General features: G+C 41.7%; 1 protein-coding gene across 1 annotated transcript in view; it reads right to left on the bottom strand.

Annotated features, from left to right (window-relative positions):
• The window catches only part of rab11a (RAB11a, member RAS oncogene family), a 15,879-nt gene extending 6,581 nt beyond the window's left edge, over positions 1-9,298 (bottom strand). The window contains exon 1 of the mRNA XM_020518773.2: positions 8,538-9,298. Within this exon, the coding sequence (XP_020374362.1) occupies positions 8,538-8,577 (40 nt within the window). The 5' untranslated portion in view covers positions 8,578-9,298. The remainder of the gene's footprint in view (positions 1-8,537) is intronic.
• Positions 9,299-23,495: the final 14,197 nt, after the last annotated feature.

Below are 23,495 nucleotides of genomic sequence, written 5' to 3'. Positions count from 1 at the left end.
CACAGCAGGCCAAGCAGCATCATAGGAGCAGAGAGGCTGATGCTGCTTGGCCTGCTGTGTTCATCCAGCCCTGCACCTTGTTGTCTCTCATCTTTCAACAAAAGGTAGGTTTAGAGAAATAATTCTAGAGGATCAACAGGCTAGGACAGCTTATAGACATGGCTGCCTGCCAAAGGCCAAAAAGGAACTAGAGGGGTAAGTTTGTGGAAGGTTGTAAAGCAGGAGAAAGTTACAGAAAGGTTAAGGCCATAGAGGAATTTGTACACAAGGGTGGTAACTTAAACTGTAGCCACTGGGATTGTGAAAGCTGATGTAGGTTAGTGAATGTGGCTATAGTTCTAAAGTGGTTCAGTGACTGTGCAATGGAAATATGCCCACATAAGATAAAAGGAATGTTTCTAAGATTGTTCACTGGGACAAAATCTAATTTTGTGACACAAGGGCTGTGACCCAGTCATACGTTCAAAAGACCAGGTTCAACTCAAAGTGAAGGAGTTATTCGTCAATAACACAAGCAGTTTTTTGGGACGCCCTTGCAAATCAGTAATTTTTTGGGAGGGGGGAAATGGTGGCAGTAGGATGGGGTTTGGACAGATACCACTATTTTGCAGCTCTACTGCACTCAACCTGGCAAATAGCAGGAGTAAAGATTAGGGATGATATCAAGAATTCTAGGAAGTATAGAAACAGATGGGAGACTGTTTCTAGGTTGCCCAATTTAAGCAGCAAAATTCTACATCTGACACCTGCACTTCGTGTTTTGGAAAAAAGTCAGTGCAACCTGTAAAAAACTCAAGGCACAGATGTAACACCAGTTGGTCAGTGACAGGAAAACACGTGCCACAGCAGGAACAGAAGACAAGGCATAACTCGTTTGAAAAGCAGCATCTCAGAAATTCATTTTCCTCTCTGCCATTAAGTTGCTGGAACCAAATTGCCTACACATGTCCAACAACCGAAAGATGGCCACTTCACAGGCAGAAGGCTTTTCTTTAGAAACCTATTATCAACTCAAGTACTTAAAAGCAGAAAAGTTGATTTTGCATTAAGTTTAAAGCCAAGAAACTTTCAATCTTGTACCAATAGTCAGTTCACACATTTCACTTTATATCCATGTAGTCCTTTATGCAGAAAAACAAAGATTAAAAAACGGAACAATTTCTACCAATAGAGTTGGTGTCAGAGAACCACATTACACAATGAGTGCCTGTCAACTGGGCAGGAACAAGTTGAGAAAGATTAGGCTGTGACAATCTAATCTCAGTATCAGTAATGCATTACCTCATTTGTTCTTAATTGAGGAGTGTGTAAATGACAGAACCCATTACCCTGCAGAAGCTGGGACTGCAGCCAAACCCCAGATAACATTGCTTGGCTTTAATGTAGGAGAAAAAAATGAAAGCTTGCCTTGTCCATGTGCCACTTGCAGCCCACTCTGGCTGAAGCTCAACTCTGGAATGTTTAAAAAAGTCAATTCTAACTCTATTGGTAAAGTCTGACTGCAGAGTTAGTCAGAACTTGCGATTCCAAGTACTACTCTACAATTTAGTTGTCTACATTGAAGTTGGTGGATTGAGACAGTTGAAATGTTGTGAACATCAAGATGGAGAATCTGTGGATTGTAATTTTCCAGCATCTAGGTTATTCCAGGTAGTAGGATGTAGCAAAAAGGCATTTTCTGCCTAAACTTCAATATGGAGCACCCAAACTCAACAAGTTCCAGTCATTGTCCTTATCAGTCCAGAATTGATGCAAGTTATAAATTCTGCAGCCTTTGGACAGACATGGGGGATGCCCATGTTGGACTAGGGTGGACAAGGTCAGAAGTCACATGGCACAAAGTTATAGTCCAACAGACTTGAAAGAAATCCAGCTTTTGGAGTGATGCACCATCAGGTGAAGTGACAAAATGCACAGGCACAATTTATTTGCAGGGAGATCTATAGGCAAAAGAGATCAAAAGGTCATACAACTGGGGAGTGGCGTCAAATAATAAGTCTCTGCAGGTGATCAAAAGTCAGGTAGAGAGAGTAAAAGAAAAAAATCAGATGAATAGCAAGTGAAGGGATGACAATCTGATCTGAGGCAGGGAGACTATCAAAATTAAATGTGGTGGAGACAAATCAAGTGACTGGAACAACACGATAGGTACGAGTCCCATGCTGAGGGTGTAACCAAAACAAGTACTCCAAAATCTGTACAAGCTAATTAAAGTAGAGATAAACTTAAAAAAGGTGGTATCAAAATAGAACAAGGAAGATTTTACAAATACAGAAGTGTGGTGGGGTCACATGTAGCACAACATGAACCCAAGATCACAGTTGAGGTTGTCTTCATAGGTATGGAACTTGGCTATTAGTTTCTGCGTGGCAATTCTGCGTTATGCATCTTGAAGGCTGCTTTGGAGGATGCTTAGCCAAAGATCGGAGGCTTCATGTCCTTGACTGCTTAACTGGAGGGAACATTCCTGCCTGACAATTGTTGCAGATTCTCCATGGTCTCACCAATAAACCATGCCTTGGGGCATCCTTGCCTGCAGCATACGAGATAGGCAACATTTCCCAAGTCACATGAGTATCTGCTGTGTAGTGGGTGGTGTTCCCATGTGTGATAGTAGTATCCATGGGAATGATGTGCCATACCTTGCAGAGGTTGCCATGGCAGGGTTGTGTGGTGTTGTGGTCCATGTCCTGAAGGCTGGGTAGTTTGCCACAAATGATGGTCTATTTAAGGTTTGGCAGTTGTTTGAAGATGAGAAGTGGGGGGCATAGGGATGATATTGGTGAGATGTTTGTCATCATAGAGGTTGAAGGTGGTGAAGAACATGGAGTGGAGAAACTACACTAGAAAATACTGTGACAAAAGGGTACCCTATCAGTCATGTCTTGTGTCCACATTGAAATCAGTGGTTTTTCACTGAGGCACATCACAACTGGTGATCGATGAGATCAGCTGCTGACACTTTACTCTCACCGTCTGACTTTTAATCAACTGCAGGGACTTATTCAGCCTACCAACACTCCATTCACCATTTGTATGATCTTTTGATCTCTGCCTATGTGCTCTTCTTCACTTCACCTGATGAAGAAGCAGCACTCAAAGCTTATGATTTCAAGCAAACCTGTGGACTACAACCTGGTGTAGTGACTGACTTTGAATGGATAGACATCCCAGGTTCACGTCTGGGGAGGCAACGGCCTATTGGTAATAGGCACTGGACTATTAATCTAGAGACCCTGGTAATGTTCTGGGGACCTGGGTTCAAATGCTGCCACAGTAGATGATGGAATTTGACTTCAATAAAATATCCAGAATTACAAGTAAATGATAGTGAACCTATTGTCAGTTGTTGGAAAAACCCATCTGGTTCACTAATGTCCTTTAGGGAAGGAAACGGCCATTCTTGACTGGTCTGGCCTACATGTGACTCCAGACACAAGGTTGACTCTGAACTGCTCACTGGACAATTAGGAATAGGCAATAAGTGCTGGCCTCCAGTGATACCCACATCCTATGTTTTTATTTAACTTTTTCAAACAAACAATAGATTTTGAGAATAGTGCTCATTTAAATTATAACTTGCAGCACCCTTAAGAAATGGAATTCAAAAAAACACTTCAGAAAAGATTTGGCACAAGTCACTGAACTACAAGCAGTTTTTGCCCTCATCCTGTAAATGAAGGAGGGGGGACATCACTCGTCAAGCAGCATTTATTGTCCATCTTTAATAGCCTAGAGGTCAGTTCAAAGCAACCACATTGCCAGACCAGGTAAGGACATTAGTTCCCCAAAAACAAATTTAGTAAGAGCAGCTTATAAAAATGGCAAGGCATGACATGTGCTAAGTACTGAACTCAATGCAACAAGCCAGAGTCTTGGAACTAGGTTAATGCAAAGTATTTGTTATTCAAGTTTATCCTCCCTCTGTTTTCAGCTTCATATTGGTCTGACTGCTCTCAAAGGGTAACACATTCAACTACATTCTGTTAGGATATGACCCCAGAGCAACATTTCAGCAGTGATGTAATCCACAAACTTGAGGACGTAAAGGAGAAAATATTATGGAAAGAGAAAATCGCATGGAATGTGAGCATCACTGGCTGGCCAGCATTTATTGCCCTAGCTACCCTTCAGAAGGCGGTGATGTGCATGCGGAGGGGGGCACAGAATTCCAGAATTTTTACCCAATGACACTGAAGGAACATCAATAATTTCCAAGTCAGGATGGTGAGTGGCTTGGAAGGAAACTTGCAGGTGGTGTTCCCATGTATCTGCTGCCCTTGTCTTTCTAGGTGGAAGTGGTCACAGGTTTGGAAGGCGCTGTCTGAAGATCTTTGAATTCTTGCAATGCATCTTGTAGATGGTACACACTGCAGCTCCTGAGCATTGGTGGTGGAGGGAGTAGATGTGGTGCCACTTAATGAGGGCTGCTTTCTCCTGGATGTTGTAAAGTTTGAGCGCTGTGCAAGCTGCATTCACGCTGAGAAACTGCACCCATCCAGGCAAGCAAAGTATTCCATCACACTCCTGACAATGTGTCAGGTAGACGGACAAGCTTTGGGGAGTCAGAACACAGGTTATTTGCTGCAGGACACAGCCTGTGACCGGCTCTTGTAGCCAGAATTCATTACTAATCCAGTTCAGTTTCCAGCAAACGGTAATCCCAGGATTTTGTTAATGGAAGAATTTGATAATGGTAAAGCCAGTGAATGTTAAGGGGTTAAAATTGAATCAGAGATAGTAGGAACTGCAGATGCTGGAGAATCCGAGACAACAAGGTGCAGGGCTGGATGAACACAGCAGGCCAAGCAGCATCATAGGAGCAGAAAGGCTGACGTTTCGGGCCTAGACCCTTCATCAGAAAAGGGGTGTTAAGGGGTGATGGTTAGATTCTCTTGCTGGAGATGGTCATTGCTCACCATCTGTGGTTACAAGTGTTACTTGCCACATCTCAGCTCAACTTGACTAGTGAGGTCTTGCTTCAGTTGACTGGACTGCTTCATTATCCAAATTGTGCAATCAAACACTTTACTGCTGACCTTATGGAGGGAAGGTCATTGATAAAGCATCTGAAGATGGTTGTGCCTAGGACACTACCCAAAGGAACTCCTGCAGTGAAGATGACCGACCAGTGACCATCTTCCTTTGTGCCAGGTAGAATTTCAGATTTTCTCCCACTTGGATGGAAAAAGGAAACAAAAGCTCCAACTCAAGTCAGTCAATCTGCAGCCAAGCCTGTGCTCAGCAAGAGCTCATGTAGGCTTTTACTTCCTTCTTCACATGCCCTAGTTCCACTCAAATATGTGGAGAAGTAAAGACATAGGTGGTGAAAAGACCATATCCTTAAGTGTTTTCCGTGTGCAGGAGCCAAACTTTGACATGGATTCCCACTCTTGTACATTCCAGACCAAAATACTTCTCTATACAAACTGGAAACCACAACTAGAAAAAAGGTCACCACAGCTTAAAAACAAGACATTAAAACAAAAGAAAAAACATTCAGACTAGTGACAATCATTTAGTGATCTTGAAATTGCAGTGAACATTGTATTCAATGAGCTTCATCTTCACTGATAATTCAAGCTGTTTTCTCAGTGTTATGACAACCAATGTTTAACTGATTCAAGTTAGCATTTCATATTCCTGGATTACAAAATAGGAAGCACTCAGTCTGAAGTTAACTGCAGCAGAACTAATGTCAGATAGACCACTGTCTGCAATACTTACAGTAAGTGTTTCAAAACCACACCATTGTCTGAAAATACAACTGGAGCCAGGATGTTGTACTAGTTGCAATCCCACCTGTTCCATTCCATCACTATTGTCCCAGCTCTCCAAAAGCAGTGCTCAGATTATTCCTCATTGTGGTTTAGTGGGTTGTTGGGTCACAGAGCAGTTACTCAAACTCAGACAAGTATTAATGCCACCAACACCTCAATTTTAGTATCACATCTCACAGAACAGTAATCCTCAGTTGATAATTGTTTTTTAATACCTTTTGTTACTCATTAAAGGCAACACACCCAGAACTGTTCTGTAAATAAAAAGTCCAAATAAAATTAGATGTCTTTGTTATGAATAGCTTTAAAATGCAAAGCATTTCCTTTGATGCAAAACCCAAAATCAGAATGTAAATAAAAAGGAGCACAAGAGGTTAAAATCCCAGTCTAAAATAGCTGGCTTGGGTGGTGGTGAATCAGGACTCCATTTGTGCAAAAATGCATTTTAAATACTGGCACTCTGCCAGTAAACAGCATGACAAAATCAATTGATGATCTTTTATTACACCTTAGTCATCATGTCCTAAAACTGGCCAAGTTAGCAGTAGTTAGGAACATTGTACCAAGTGACAAATTTGGGGAGGAAACAAAGTGGACACACCCAACCATTCATTCTTTAGAATGACTAGCCCTTCAACAGATTGTTGAACTCATGACGCAACATGGCTTCAAGGAAATCAGAACAAACCAGTGATCGCAAGTGGTGCCAAGAAATAGTTGGCATCATTTAGCCATTGGTGAATTTCTAATTCAATTTAAAATTTCAACCTGGCAGAACATTCCTCCCTAGAAAGAATCACAAGCGCACACTTAAGACTTCATTATTACTTTGGAACTAGTACACAGCCTGCAATAAATAATTTATCAGGAATAAAGGAAGAGTTAAGAGCTCAACAAGTACTCTGTAGACAATACTGGATCCCTTTATGCTGCATCTGTTAGAAGAAATCAGAAAGCCCAAGATTACAATACCTTGAGGCATCCATATCCTCACACCTGCTTCATTTGTTTTTATAACCTACTCCAAATGTTACTATCCTATACAACATGCTATTTAAGTCCTTCCTTCCTCCAGTCCATTGGAGACCAGAAACTTTTCTTCCAACTGGAAGAAGTGCTGTTTTCCAATAACCTGCATTCAATCCATATTAAAAACAGGTTGCCAATTAATAGCAGCATTGCAATCATTGTCAATTTTTTCACAAAAAGGATTTCTGTAATTTATTTCTAGCAACTCCCTATTCTGGAGTTTCTGTAATTGCCAAATTTGCAAACAGTAAAGTTAATTACAACAGCAAGAAATGGAAAATTGTGGTTATTTATAGGAGACATCCTGGAAGACTTGATCAATTCTACATAGCTTTGGACCAGCTGATCAGTGGTACACCACTGACAGGTGTTAAGAAACAGTGAAAATCTCCACTTGGTTCTGGTGTCAGTTCAAAACTGACTAGTAGATCCAAGTAATACTGATATTGGCTTCAGGCCCCAATTTTACTCCTTGGTCAGCGACAAACCACAAGTTAAACACAGGAAGATTAGTGATGACACTATTGGTACTTCATTACTTTGTTACAGTGCAAAAACATGGCTGTCATTTAAAATCCCTCACAAGATCTTACTATCTGCCATATTGTAGGGGTGGATGTCTGTAATTGAAGATTACAAGAATCAAGAGCCAAGAACAGTCCAGAGACTGATCAGCCATAATGGCACAAACTCAAGTGCATGCTCCAGTTACTAGGATGTACTGAACTACAATGTAGTACCTTCAACTGTTAACTCACCTTTTAAGGATTATCTTTCGATTAAGAACAGAATAATACCATGTTTCAAAGAAAGTTCAAAAGAAACCACTAAACATTTGACCCACTTGGGTCAAATCACATTCTGTATACAAACAAGTGCCATGTCATATACAAGTATCTCCCCAACTGCTTGAACCAAAGTTCAAACACCACACAAATTCCAGTAGTTTGTTTAAAACTGTAATAATTTTCAGTCTTTGGATTAAAAAGAATCCCCATTTCCATTTCAGTTGGCAGTCAAAATTGCAGACAGTGAAGTGAGCTTTATAGTCAAGAAAGAAGTCATTAGCTACATTTATCTGGCAGACAACTAGGATTTCACACAACAAGGGTACAGAAACATTCCAGGCTTACCATTGGTCTACACAAACAAAACGCAGCATGACAAATGTTTTCAAAAGCTGAAGAATGTCCAACAGTTGCAAGACAATTTAAATCTTCACCAGATCCATTCTGAAGAAATTCTTGGAGCTCACACCAATCCCTAAATCCGGGCCATTTCTCCTATTTTAAACTCAGTACAAGTCAACTTAAACTAACTAACTCAATTAAGACATCGACCGTAGGCAGCTAGAATTTTTTTTTTTGGAAGTGAAATACTTGAATGCAGCAGCAATATTTAGTTTTGGGAAAGTTCCTGCTACATGTAAAATATAACGACGGCCTACTTCCAAGTGGAATGATCCCTCCTATTAATATGTAGCTTAACCTTTTGGTTCAAGGGCAACACGAACAAAGACCGAGGGGGCGAGAGGAGAGAGCCCCCAGGGAATGGGGAGATGGGCCCTAGGTAAGGGTAGGGAATTGATCTGGGGGCAGGAGAGGAGAGGACAGGGCTGGGGAGAGGGTACTGATGCCCCGTCAAGGGGTATGGCCCCGGGGCCCAGCAGGCTGACAGGGGGAAGCGGGGATAAAGAAGTCGCCTCGCTGGCTGGGGCGGGGGACTCACCCTTGAACAGATAATCATACTCGTCGTCCCGGGCACCCATCGCTCTCGGCTGAAAGTTCCACTGACTCCTGGAGCCGCCTGTTTCCGCTTCCGGTGCGAAGATCACAATCCGCCAGGAATTCTCCCAGATTGTATTTCCGCCCGACCGTGCCGGAAATTGTCAAGAAAAAGGGAGTGAACCAATAGATTAATAAGTAAATAATAACCGGGGTTAATCAATACATAAATAACACTGGATTAAATGTCTGTTAAGAAAGTCGATAATAAGTTAATTACTACGTTAACTAATAAGTGATACTCTTAATAGTTCAGTTAATGATAACAGTCAACTTAATGAATCGTTTAGTCTGATAATGTAAACTGAATACTGATAATGTAAATTAGTTAATAATAATAGTGGATTAATAAATTACTTAATACATACCCTTGAAAGTCTGTTAATAAATCTATTAATTAGTCTTAACTAAATAATTAATAACAGTGTATTAATAAATTAATTTATAAACAAGCCTGTTAATAAATAACTTTGTTTATAAATTAATTAATAAAAGCTTTTGAAAAATTAGTTAATAACAGTGGCTTAATAAATTAAGTAATAAATAAGTTTGTTGATAAATTAATGAACACTAGATAAATAAATTAGTTAATAGTAACAGTAGATTAATCAATAAATCAATAAGTTTGTTATATTGTCTGGACCTTAAATTTTTTGTTTTCGTTTGGGGGCGCGGTCTGTCTACGTCATAGGGCGTGGCCACATGATGTCTTCCTTCTGATTGGACGTGGTCTCCGACCGTGACCGTGATGTCACAGTGGTGATAAACATGTAGTTGGAGCACCACCCAGCGGGTGGCTGGGGACATGATGTACATTTTGCGTCCCACCTGCACTTCCCATGGCTAACTCACACATCTCCAAACACTATGGGTCAGAATCAGGCTCCTCTCCTCATAAAGGGTGAGGAGCCTAATGACTAGCAGCCCAATATCCTTCTTGACTCTTTCTGCCATATTGTGAGTTGTTTTCTTTCTGGAATGAGAGAGAGGCAGATATTACAGCAGGTGAAAAGGGATGGCACAGCTAATTCAGTTGGTACTAATGGAATGGTGTCACAAGTAAGTGAATAGACAGCATGTAGGATTAGGGGTGTCGGGGGATTGTGGTGGGTGAGGGTGAGCGAGGGAGAATGTTGCAATCAGTTGTGAGAGCATGAGAGCGGGAGAGCATGGTAGAAGGTGATTTATGATTTTATCATCACATGTATATTACAGTGGGAAACACAGTAAAATACAGTGAAAAGCTTTTCCACTGTTGCCACGATTTTGAATACTTTTAAGAATTAAAAAAGAGCTTAAAGAGAGTCCATCAGTTGTGAGCCAGCTCACCCTAAACGACACCTGTAATGCCATCTCCCTTCCACTGCCTTGCCACCATCTACGCTGGACCCAACCAACATTGAAATTGCCACTCTTCAGGTGACCTGTTTTGCTGATTCTCCAATGCCACCACATGCACCAGGCCCAGGTGGGTGCAGTATGAGAGAGTGCGGGTGAGGTATCAGAGAGAAGATGGTGTCAGAGATAGTAGGAACTGCAGATGCTGGAGAATCTGAGATAACAAGGTGTAGAGCTGGATGAACACAGCAGGCCAAGCAGCATCAGAGGAGCTTGGCCTGCTGTGTTCATCCAGCTCTACACATTATTATAGAAGATGGTGCCAGTTACCCTGGTGGAGTGGAGAAGGACATTGACCTTCTTCCTACAGCATTGGGCATTCCTCGAGACACTGAGACCGCACTGACCCGGGAGTGGGGCTAAACTCAGTCCAGACTGGGCGTGGCCCAGTGTCAGGGCCTCCTCTGCTGGTCCCTGGGGGAAGAGAACATCCCACATCAGCACCAGCCCATTCCAGCAGGATCTCCAGATTCCTGCTCACACAGAGGGGCAGTGATTAACCCCTGTCTGTCATGTCCAGGGAAAATATCAAGAACCATGCAGGGCAGCTCTGGATTGACAGTGCTTGCCCGGATGCAGAACAGGCTTTTATAGATGTTTTGCATATTTGGAGTTTGTGATTGTCCTCCCATTGAATCCAGAAGATGTGACAGAGGCTGTGTGGTTGGAATTTCTTGAGTAGTCAGATTCCAGGTCTCACTGCTGCCCTGGATTGTGATGATGGCAGCTTTTTTGTAAACTAGGAGCTTTGGTCAGCTGCAGAACTCTTTGTTATCTCAGCCTAGTCTGTACAAGATGGATCTGGCACAGCTGATCTACTGATGGATCTACTTGTCAATAGTGGCCTTTTGAGAGAGGTGGCTGCTGAGATTTTGGAAGTATTCTATATATTCCTGGACTCACATTCAGCATAAGTGGACATTGGAATGTTAGCTATAAATCCTCATAGCTACTAACATCAGAAAAAGAAACAGATTATCTGGCTATTATTACATCCCTGTTTGTGAATGTTTGCTGAGTGCATATTAGCTGCTGTGTTTCATATGTTACAACAGAGACTACACTTGAAAAAATGATGCATTTTCTGTAAAACATTGAAACTGGCAGTGGTCATGACAAGCGCTGTATAAATGCAAGTCTTTCTTTTCAGGATCAGCTGACTCCAAAAGAGCATTATTTTAGTAGTGTAATAAGTTTTAATTACTGGTAAGTAACCTGTGCCTCTGAAAATTATTTTTTCCTGATGTGAAGTTTGATTCTTTCAGATGTTGATTTTTTTGAACATTTTTAAAGAAATTGTTGTGATTGAAAATCAATTTAAAGCATAAATAGAAATAATTGTTTCTTTTGTTTTCCATCATTCCATCTTAATCTAACATTTCTTTCTCTCTCTCTTTATGAACCAGATTTGATAGTGAATCAAATATTCCAGCAGAGACTTCCTCATTTAGATTCTTCAATTTGATTGGCTTCACAGTGACTTTCCTTCTTCACATAAGTCAAAAGTGGTTTGCTTTTTTTTAGGAATTGGCTAACAGCAACTTTTCAATGCAAGATGTAGAAAAGGTTTGGTTGACAAGTTTAACATTTGTCCAACTCCAAAATCTGACCAAGATTTCAAACTTTTTCTTTTAACAAGCATTTTTGTCTGGATATGAGAAACTAATTTCAATGTCATTTTTTATATCAGATGCCAGGACTTGAGCATTTTTTTTGGTAATCAATGTGACAAGCATCTTTCTGAAGGTGTAAAAATCACTTCATCAGCTGTTAATGTTCAACCTTTGTGCTGCTTTTAACTTCCCATGTTTTAAACGTGCATAAATCCAAATGGGCCCAATGGCCTAAACATGGATTTCACTAGTTTTAAAATCTCCCCACCCCAGGCCTCATCACATGTCCAACCCTCCCTCTTATTCCTGCCTCCTTGACCTGACACAACCTGTCCATCTTCTCACCCACCTATCCACCCCTCCCACCTCACTGACCCATCCCCACCACTGCCTACCTGCACTCATCTATCACCATCCCACCTACCATCCCCAGCCCCACCCCATTCTCTCTATTTATTTTAGAGCTCCCTTCCTCCTCCCCATTTCTGAAGAAGGGTCCTGACCCAAAACGTCAACTTTCCTGCTCGTCTGATGCTGCCTGGCCTGCTGTGTTCCTCCAGCTCCACCTTGATCTGTAATTGATTGAAGTATTAAAGAGTAAAATTTGATTTGATTTGATTTACTATTGTCACATGTATCAGGATACAGTGAAATGTATTGTATTGTGTGCTAACTGGACAATTCATACCTTACGTAAGTACATCAGGGCAATAGAACTGAATGCAGAATATGGTGTTACAGCTTCAGAGAAGGTGCAGAGAAAGATCAACTCTGATATATGAGACATCTATTCATAAGTCTGATAACAGCAGGGAGAAGCTGTTCTTGAATCTGTAGGTAAGTCTTTTCAAGCTTTTGTCTCTTCTGCCCGATGGAAGAGGGTGGAAGAGAGGGTAACCAGAGTGGAAGGGTCTTTGATTATGTTGGATGCTTTCCCAAGGCAGCGGGAAGTGTAGATGGAGTCAATGGAAGGAAGGCCGTTTTTTATGACGGACTGGGCTACGTTCAAAAGTCTCTGTAATTCCTTGTGGTCTCGGGCAGAGCAGTTGCCGTGCCAAGCTGTGATGCATCCAGATGGGATGTTTTTGGTGGTACATCTATAAAAATTGGTAAGAGTCATGGTGGACGTACTGAATTTCCTTAGCCTCCTGAGGAAGCAGAGGGGTTGGTGTGCTTTCTTGACTGTTGTGTCAACATGGATGGACCAGGATATCTTTTTTGGTGATATTTCCTCCTGGAAAGTGAAGGTCTCGACCACCTTCACCTCAGCACCATTGATACAGACAGGGCCGTGTCCTCCACTCCACTTCCTGAAATCAATGACCAACTCCTTCATTTTGCTGATGTTGAGGGAGAGATTGTTGTCTTTACACCATGGCTCTAAGCCGTCTATCTCCTTCCTGTACTCTGTCTCATTGTTGTCTGTGATCCAACCCGTTACAGCAGTGTCACCAGCAAATTTGTAAATGGAGTTACAGCAGAATTTCGCCGCACAAAGTGAGTGTATAAAGAGTATAGTAAGGGGCTGGGTAGACCGCCTTGCTGGGAATTGGTGTTGAGGATTATTGTGGAAGAGGTGTTGTCACCTATCCTTACAGCTTGTGATCTGTGTGTCAGGAATTCAAGGATCCAGTTGTAGAGGCGGGAGCAGAGTCCTAGGGCTCAGAGTTTAGAGAAGAATTTTGTTGGAATTTTGGTATTGAAGGCAGAGCTAATGTTAATAAATAGGAACAAAAACAAAGTTGCTGGAAAAGCTCAGCAGGTCTGGCAGCATCTGTGAAGGAAAAAACAGAGTTAACGTTTCGGGTCCGGTGACCCTTCCTCAGAACTGATTTTACAGCATCCGCAGTTCTTTCGGTTTTTGTCAATAAATAAGAGTCTGACGTAATATTCCACAGATGAGTGTAGGGTGATGGAGATGGCGTCTGCTGTGGACCTATTGTAACGGTAGGCGAATTGTAGCGGATCAAACTAATTGGGAGGCTGGAGTTGATGTGCGCCATTACTAACCTCTCAATGCACTTCATAATGTAGGTTGGATTTCAAACAAAGACGAGACAGAATACAGGACACAGTGCTTAACAGCATTTAATTACAATGTAGTTACAACTCAATACAGCATAGGAACAGGCTCATCGGCTCACCAAGCCTGCACCGATTCCTATTCCTTAATTAGACCTGCTATTTATTGCCCGTGCACTGTTTCTATTTCCTTTATTTGCCTCCCATTCAGGTATCTATCAAGATACACCTTAGATGTTGCTAATGAGCCTGCTTCACCACCTCCACTGGCAGTGCATTCCTGGCACCCACCACCTTCTTGGGTAAAAGATTTTCCCCACATTTCTTCCCTACATGTTTCCCCTCTCACCTTGATCCTGTGCCCTCTTGTAGTTGACTGTTCCACCTTGGGAAAAAGCTTTTGACTATCCACCCTATCTTTGCCTCTCATAATTTTATAGACCTCTATCAGGTCAAGTGTATCAATCCGAGTTTATCCAACCTCTCCTGATAACTAAAACTCTCCAGACTAGGCAATATCCTGGTAAATCTTCTCTGTACCCTCTCCAAAGTATCCATGTCCTTTGAGTAGTGTGGCAACTTTTATATTCAATGCCCTGGCCAAAGAAGACAAGCATACTGTATGCCTTCTTGACCCCCTTATCCAGCTGTGTTGCCATTTTCAGAGATCTGTGGACCTGTATAAAGGCAACAATCTCTCCATCAATGACAGTAAAATGAAGGAGTTGGTCATTGATTTCAGGAAGCAGAGTGGCCCGGACAAACCCCTGTCTGTATCAATGGTGCTGAGGTGGAGATAGTCGAGAGCATCAAGTTCTTGGGAGTGATGATCACCGACAATCTGTCCTGGACCACTCATGTCGACACGACAGTCATGAAAGCACAACAACGCTCTACTTCCTCGGGAGACAAAGGAGATTTGGCACGTCCGTAAAGGCTTTTACAAATTTTTATAGATGCACCATAAGAACCATCCTCTCTGGATGCATCAGAGCATGGTATGGCAACTGCTCTTTCCAAGACCGCAAGAAACTACAGAGAGTTGTGAACACAGTCCAGACCATTCCAGCTATACTTCTGGCTGCATTGAAAAACAACCAATATAATCAAAGACCTGTCCCACCCCAGTTATACTCTCTTCCACCCTTGTCCATTGGGCAGAAAATATAAAAATTTGTATACACGTACAAACAGATTCAAGAACAGCTGCTTCCCTTCTATTATCAGACTTTTGAATGTACCTCTCAAATGTTATTGTTGATCTCTCTCTGCAACTGTAACATTGTATCCTGCACTTTGTTCTGTTACCCTGATGCACTTGTATGGTACGATCTGCCTGTGTAGCACATAAGACAACACTTTTCATTGTGCCTCAGTACATGTGACAGTAATAAATCAAATCAAACAATGAAGGATGCCAGAACCACCAGGCAGTAGTCAGTAAGGCACGTTGCCTGATTTTTCTTTGGCACCGGGATGATAATGGTTGTCTTGAAGCAGGAGGGGACTTCAGATCATTGTAAAGAGAGATTGAAGATGTCTGCAAATACTCCCGCCAGCTGGTCGACACAGGATGAGTGCATGGCCGGGGACTCCATCCGGGCCACTCGCTTTCTGTAGTTGATCTAATGATTCTTTCTATCCTTGAGAAGTTGAGTAATCGAAATGTTATATCAGCTGGATTGAAACACTAAAAATAAATGATAGTAAACAAATTTAATGTGCTGAAATACTTATTGCATTAAAACCAATGACATAAATACAGTTTAATTTCCCATAACAGCCATGTGACATTTGACAGTGCTGTCAATCAATTCTAGCTTTTGTCAAATTTGATGTTTTAATGGATTAAAATGGTTAAAATAGACAAAAGGCCATAATAGTAGAACAAATTCAAGTACTTTGTAAAATAATCATAGATTTAACAGTCTTCCTGTGTACCACTCCTGAGTTTATCAAACAGCAAGACTTTCTGACCCACTGAACTGTACCTTTCCATGCCATATGGCTCTTACATTTGCTACATTTCAGGTGTCACATGTCAAGCAAGAAAATGTAACACCAAAGGTGAAACAAGTTATTTCCTGTTGATTTTTCAGACTTTCACACACTTGGCCCCCTTACAATGGCAGAAATCATGGATTCATTAGCAACTGAAACTCTTCCAATGAACCTCAATACATTCCCCCAGGACTGCTTCTCTTTGGGCATTAAGGTGAAGGGTTATTCTCAGCTCATCTTCACTGGAGAAAACCTCTAATTGTAATTTAGACCCATATGAGCATGAGCAATGCCATAGGAATCCAGCTAGCTGTGATATATATTACAATAGTGGATGGGGATTTAGAGTTGCAGTACACTAGCCCACTGTCTGCGAAGTTCAAAGTCAGCCTTTGCTGAGGGGATAAATATTATCAAGGATCCTAAATTCTCAACATTCCAGCTCCCAGTCCTTGTGCTTTTACAGAACAAACCTTCACAGATTGATACTAAACTAACAATGATTATTCTTGTGTGGGAGCTGCCAACATCACATTGCTGCAAGAGAACAGAAAGTGTACAAATGTTTTAATCTAACATGAGAAGATTTTCAGCACTTAATATCTGAAATCGTTGTTCGTATTGAACTTTTCCTCAAGGGAGTGCCCATCAGTGATGCAGAGGTTGCACACACACAACTTGCTGTAGCCTTGACTCCACATTCTGGTTGTTCTGGTAACTGAGCCGTCATTTTATGAGTTATGCAGAGAACAGAAGTAGGTCTGATAAACAATGATCTCCATCACATAGAGAATCTGAGGACTCTATAAAGGGCACATTGTTTTCAGAAAAAAAAGCTTTAAATAAGGTAAATTCGTTCTTCGTTTATAGACCACTCCCAAAAAATTATCAAAATACAACTAACTTCAGGCAAGAAGAGTCAAAAAGCAAAATACTGTGGATATTGGAAATCTGAAATAAAAGAGAAATTGCTGGAAATGCTCAGCTGGGTCTAGAAGTTCCTGCTGAGAGTGAAATTATGTAAAAAGACCTTCAGTCCATTCACTTTGTACAAGCACCCAGTGTGTAATAATTACACTCCCTACCATGTCATCTCTATGAAGTGAGAAAGCACAAAAAAAAGAAATTTTGGGAAGAAAGTGAATCTGGGAAATTCCCTTAGATAATTTGTAGGTTGAAGAGTTCTCTCTGGCGTTGGTAATTCTCTGTAGTAGCTGTACTTTGTGAGACCTGATGGGCTTCTGAGTCAAAAACAAGCTCAGCTTCTTGATGAAATTCACAAGTATCACAAACTCACCAATCTCTGTAAAAATAACCATCTCCTGAATTCAAACCTAGACTCTGGCCTTATACAACAAAAGGACAATGACCTGAAATGTTAACTCTGTTTCTCTCCACAGATGCTGCCACAGCAACTTAGTTTTTTCAGCACTTTGTTTTTTTGCTTTAGTATTAATATTGCAACCCATGGTTCTCCCTCATCTATTTAACCCAAACACAATCTAATCTCTTTATTTTGTAAATATCAATCAAGTCACCTGTAAGTCTATATTTTCCTAAAGTGTACTTTAGTCTTAGTTTTTCTAGCCTTTCTTCATCATCAAGATATATCAAGCTGGACTTTAAAATTGCAGAGATAGTAGGAACTGCAGATGCTGGACAATCTGAGATATACAAGGTGTACAACTGGATGAACACAGCAGGCCAAGCAGCATCAGAGGAGCAAGAAGGCTGACGTTTCAGGCCTAGACCCTTCTTCAGAAAATTTGGCCTGCTGTGTTCATCCAGCTCTACACCTTGTATATTTAAAATTGCAGCCCCGGTTTGCAGCCTTTCAAATGCCTCAATATCACCCAGTATGTGAGGAGCCCAAATCAGAACAAGTCCCCTTAGTAAGGCCTGGCCACAGACGGAATTGCATGCCTTGTGTTAATGAATTATTGTATAAAAGCATAGCGATGCCCCAATCTCTGGCTATTGCTCATGAACATTTTGAGATCTAAATATTTAATCACACAGGCATTCTTCCTCCGTTTATTTATTGCTTTTTTTCCAGAAGCATTTATGATTGTTGAGTTTCCACTATGCTTATCCACAAAACACTGCATTTATCCTACTCTCCCAACAATCAAAATCCACTTGAAACAGACAGAATCTATAGTCCCTGTAATCAAACAAATCTTAAATTTGCAGATCATGACCTGCAATGCATACATCTAGATCATTAACAACAGTAGTAAACAGTAATAATCCAACACAATTCCTGAGATAACCCATTGGAAATTCAAATCTAACTATAATTATGTTCAGCAAATATCCATCCAGCTAGTCCCTACCCCAGCTCCACTGAATTACACAAAGGCTTCGATCTTTTACTGTAGGACCAACAATGCGTAAACTCATCCTTCAACATGATGAAGGTTCCATTTCACAGTCATTCTCCCTTTGGGTCTAGTATAAAACCGAAAATCACTTTTGAAACTTTAATAAGAGAATGTTTCAACCTGATCAATACAGTAATACCTGCGGTGCCCACTGACTCTAGAAGATCTTGAATGCTATAGCGACATGTGTTCCTTCTTAATGATCATTTGGACCCAAATAAAAGTTTGGAACAGGCACTTAGAAGGACCCCAACCCCCCCACCCTGGACTTTGTGGATGACTGCAGGCCAGTGAGACAACAATCCAGAGGGCTGTTCTGACGAAGAGTCACTGGACTCACAACGTTAACTGTTTTCTCCCCGCAAATAAGGCCACAACTGTTGAACTTCCTGAGCAATTTTTGATTTCAGATTTCAAGCATCTGCAGTTCTTGTTGTCTCCTGAACCCCCTCGTATCGGGTAACAAAGAATCAGGAATGTGAGATTGCAATGGATCCAGGAAATGAGTATCTGCCCTTCAGGAACCGCAACCTCTTACACTCAGCTGAAATATGAAATGCAGATTCATCAAGGCTGCAAAAATTACAGGTGGGGCTATGGCGCATTTGATTCTGCCTCGTAGACAGCTGTCACTGTTTGCCTATTTGGTGATGCCTTGGGATTCCAGGCAGGTAGTGACTGGAACAGGAAAACCAAGTTTCCTCAAAACCACAACATGTTCTGCCTTTTCTCTACAAACAATAAAGGAACCCTTGATTCCCTTAAGATACGGTGTGTAGCAATCACTCTATGGAAAACACGCATTAACTTGCACAATATTTTGCACACTATCGGACTATTCAGGGAGCAGTAATTCTGGCAGGTCAGGGCACAGTCTAAAGGGAGGGCACTGAATACTGTTGATGGTGTTTTGTAATTGGAACATGCTGATTACCTGGTAAAGTCAGTTCTGTTTCTTTAGCTGCAAACTATTGTTAAACTCAAGGAATGTCAGCTTGCAGGCAGAGGAGGGCGATGGTGAACTGCTACAAGCTGAGTCAAGTGATGTCCTTGTTTGAGAGAGATAGTAGGAACTGCAGATGCTGGAGAATCTGAGATAACGAGGTGTAGAGCTGGATGAACACAGCAGGCCAAGCAGATGAAGGGTCTAGGCCCAAAACATCAGCTTTCCTGCTCCTCTGTTGCTGCTTGGCCTGCTGTGTTCATCCAGCTCTACACCTTGTTATCTCCTTGTTTGTGTTCGGAAACACCCAGTACGTTCAGTGTGATATGACTGAGAGTGCAACCCAGATGTTGCACTGTTCCAGGAGTTCACTCCACTCTGAATCTTAGAAACTCAGAAATTTATAATAGAGAAGGAGGCCATTTGATCCATCAAACCTGTGCTTGCTCTTTACCATATGACAGTATAGAACCTACAGTACAGAAGAGAGCCTTCCTACATTCACTGGTCCCACTTTCCTGCACTAGGCCATAGCCTTAAATGTTATAACACTTCAAGTGCTCATCCAAATACTTATTAAAGGTTGTGAGGATTCCCACCTCAATTACCCTCCCAGACGGTGCATTCCGGACCCCCACAACCCTGCGTGTGAATAAGTGTTTTTTCAAATCCCACTTAAACCTCCCTGCCTTTCTCTTTAAAATTATGTCTCCTTGTTTTGACCCTTCAGCTAAGGGGAACAGCTACTTTCTATTCATTCTGTTAATGCCCCTTATAATCATATTAACCTCTGTCATGGTCCCCCTCAACCTTCTCTGCTTCAAAGAAAACAACCTAAGCTCACCCAGCCTCCCCTTGTAGCTAAAATGCTCCATTCCAAGCAACATCCTGGTAAATCTCCTCTGCACCAACTCCAGTGCAATCACGTTCTTCCTGCAGTGTGGTGACCCAAACTGCACACAGTGCTCCAGCTGTGACTGAACCAAACTCCTGTAGAGCACCAACATGACTTCCCTTCTCTTATAATCTATACCACAACTATTAAAGGCAAGCATCTATATGCCTTAACTACCCTATTACTTGTCCTCCACCTTCATAGATCTGTGCACAAGCACCTCAAGATCCCCCTGTTCCTCTAAGCTTCCTAGTGTCTTATTATTCATTGAGAACTTCCTTATCTTGTTCCTTCTTATAAAGAACATCACCTCAGATATATCAGGGTTCAGTTCCATCTGCAAGTGATCTGCCTATCTGAGCAAAGCATTTATATTTTCCTGTAACCCAAAATCTATTTCCTCACTGTCAACCACACAGCCAATCTTTGTGTCATCCACAAACTTACTTATTATACCGCCCATATTCTTATCTACATCATTATGAGTATCACAAACAAAAAGGGACCAAGTACTGATCCCTACAGTACACCAGTCAACACCAGGCTCTAGTCACACATATAGCCTTCCACCATCACCCACTGTCTCCAGCCACTCAGCTAATTTTGGATCCATCTTGCCAAGTTACCCTGGATCCCATAAGCTTTTACCTCCTTTATCAGTTTCTCATGTGGAACCTTGTCATTGGCTTGCTGAAATCCATATACTTTCTTTTTTTATTTAACACAGGATGAGGGCATCACTGTTTAGGCCAGCATTTATTACCAATCCCACACAGCAATCAAGAGTCAACCACATTTCTGTGGGTCTGGAGTCATATGTAGGCCAGACCAGGTAAGAGTGGCAGCTTCCTTCCCTAAAGGATGTTAGTGAACCAGATAGATTTTTCTGACTAAAAACCAAAATAACTGTGGATGCTGTAAATCAGGAGCAGGTCTGGCAGCATCTGTGAAGAAAAATCAGAGTTAACATTTCAAGTCTGGTCCTTCTTCATGGATGGTGTTCTAAGGAAGGGTCACAATATCTGAAACATTAACTCTGATTTTTCTTCACAGATGCTGCCAGACCTGCTGAGCTTTTTCAGCAACTTCTGTTTTTGTTCTAGATTTTTCTGACAATTGACAAATAGTTTCATGGTCATGATTAACTCTTAATTCCAAATTTTTGTTTTGCTGATCTATCCTCAGCCAAACACTTGGTCACCATCTTGAAAAATTCCATCAGATTTGTTAGGCATTACTTCTATTTGACAAAGCTACACTGACTATCTCTGACCAAGCCTTGCCCTTCTAAACGGAAATTTATTTTCTCCAATAGCTTCTGTACCACTGCTGTTAGACTCACCTGTTTATAGTTCCCTGGTTTATCTCGACCACGTTCATGTAAACCTAACTTCACTACCCTGTTATTTTCTGCTGCCCTTGTCCATAACCAACCTAAATCCAATTCATCCACTGTCCCTGTGCTCACTGACATGCACTGGTTCCCAGTTAAACAAAGGCTCGATTTTAAAATTTTCACTCTCGCTTTTAAATCATTCCTTGGTTTCACCCTCCCTATTTCTGTATCTCCACCAACTCCACTTGCTACACGACTCCCATTCTGACTGGTTGAGAATCCCAAATTTTAATTGTTCCACCATTGGGCTCAGAAAACTGAAGGCATGGCTGCCATGCTCTGGAATTAATTAACGAAACCACTTCTCCTTAAAACACCTCCTCATCCAAGCTTTTCATAATTTATCAATTTTATGTAGCTCATTTTAATGATGTGGAGGTGCCATTGTTGGACTGGGGTGGACCAAGTCAGAAGTCACACGAAACCAAGTTGTACAACAGGTTTATTCGAAATCATAAGCTTTCAGAGCACAGCCCCTTCGTCAGGTGCAGTGGGAGAGCACGCCACACAGACACAGAGTTTATAGGCAGAGTGATCAAAAGATCATACAACTGGTGTGAGTGGAGTGTCAGATGATAAGTCTCTGCAGTTGACCAGGAGTGTTAGGTGGTGAGTAAAGTGCTAACAGCTGAATAGTCAGATTATAGGTCATCCCTTCACTAGTTAAGTGAGGCAGATAGATAATTACAAAAAATTAAAACTAAGGTGGTGCTGGAGACAAAGTAAATGATTGGAATTGCAGGTCGAATTCAAAACTGTAAACTAATTAAGGTAGAGAAGTCATAACAATTTATTAAGGTGATGCTGTCAAAACAGGACAGTAAGGAAGACTTTACGGATGCAGAAGCGTATGGTGGGGTCACCTGCAGCGTAACATGAGCCCAAGATCATGGTTGGGGGCGTCTTCAAGAGTACAAAACTTGGGTATCAGTCTCTGCTCACGGTTCTGCAATGTTGCGTATCTCGAAATCCACCTTGGAGGACACTTACCCAAGGATCAGAGGCTGAATGTCCTTGACCATGGAAGTGTTCCCTGACTGAGAGGGAACATTTCTGTCTGGCAATTGTTGCACAATGTCTATTCATCCATTGTTGTGGCATTTGCATGGTTTCACCATGGATACTACCATCATACATGAGAACACCATCTACCATGTACACGGCAGATACTCAAGTCTCCTGGCCAATGTTGTCTACCTCATACACTGCAGGCAAGGATGTCCTGAGGCAAGGTATATTGGCTTCCATTGATATCTCTGCCTGTAAGCTTTGGGTCTGTGTGCTGTGCTCTCACACTGCATGTGACAAAGGGGCTGCGCTCTGAAAGCTTGTGTAATTTCAAATAAGCTTCTTGGACTATAACCTGGTGTCATGTGACTTCTGGCTCAGTTTTATGTTATAGACTATAACGCTGCTGTGAAGCATCTCAGAACATTTTATTACTCTAAAACAGCTTAAAAAATGCAAGTTATTTTTGTTGTTTTAAGTTCCTTGTCTGTGGTCCCAACATATTAGACTATGATCTCCTGCTGTTACCGATTCTTCTCTTCTGACATATTTAGAATTGAGTGAACTGAGTCATAGCTCAAATTGCAGAATTCACCAAGTTCTGAATCTGCCCATCACTGAAACGCCAGAAGCTCCTTCCCCTGTTTTAATTCACAAGTTAAAAATAGCAAAAAAGTAGAAATGAAGTAAATTCAAGCACATTTGGATTATTCTGCACAGTGCTGATCTCCATATCATAACACTGTTTTGGAGGCACTGAGGAAGGTGCAAAAAAGATTCATAAGGATGACAGCAGAACTGAGATTTTACAACTATCAGCAAGATTAAATAGGCTGGGGCTTATTTCTTGAGAAAAAAAAGAAGGCTGAGAAATGACCAACGAACATACAAAATAGGAACAGACATAGATCACGAGACAACAAGGTGCAGGGCTGGATGAACACAGCAGGCCAAGCAGCATCATAGGAGCAGACAGGCTGACATTTCGGGCCTAGACCCTTCATCAGAAAAGGGGGAGGGGAAGGGGGTTCCGAAATAAATAGGGAGAGAGTGGGAGGCGGATAGAAGAGGGATAGAGGAGAGGATAGGTGGAGAGGAAACAAACAGGTCGAAGAGGTGGGGATGGAGCCAGTAAAGGTGAGTGTAGGTAGGGAGTTAGGAAGGGGATAGGTCAGTCCAGGGAGGACGGACAGGTCAAGGGGGTGGGATGAGGTTGGTCAGTAGGAGATGGAGGTGCGGCTT

The sequence above is a fragment of the Rhincodon typus genome, chromosome 33 (genome assembly GCF_021869965.1).
Source record: "Rhincodon typus isolate 14 chromosome 33, sRhiTyp1.1, whole genome shotgun sequence".
NCBI classification, from domain to species: Eukaryota; Metazoa; Chordata; class Chondrichthyes; order Orectolobiformes; family Rhincodontidae; genus Rhincodon; species Rhincodon typus.
The sequence above is the reverse complement of the archived record's forward strand: the minus strand, read 5'-3'. Positions and strand labels throughout refer to the sequence as shown.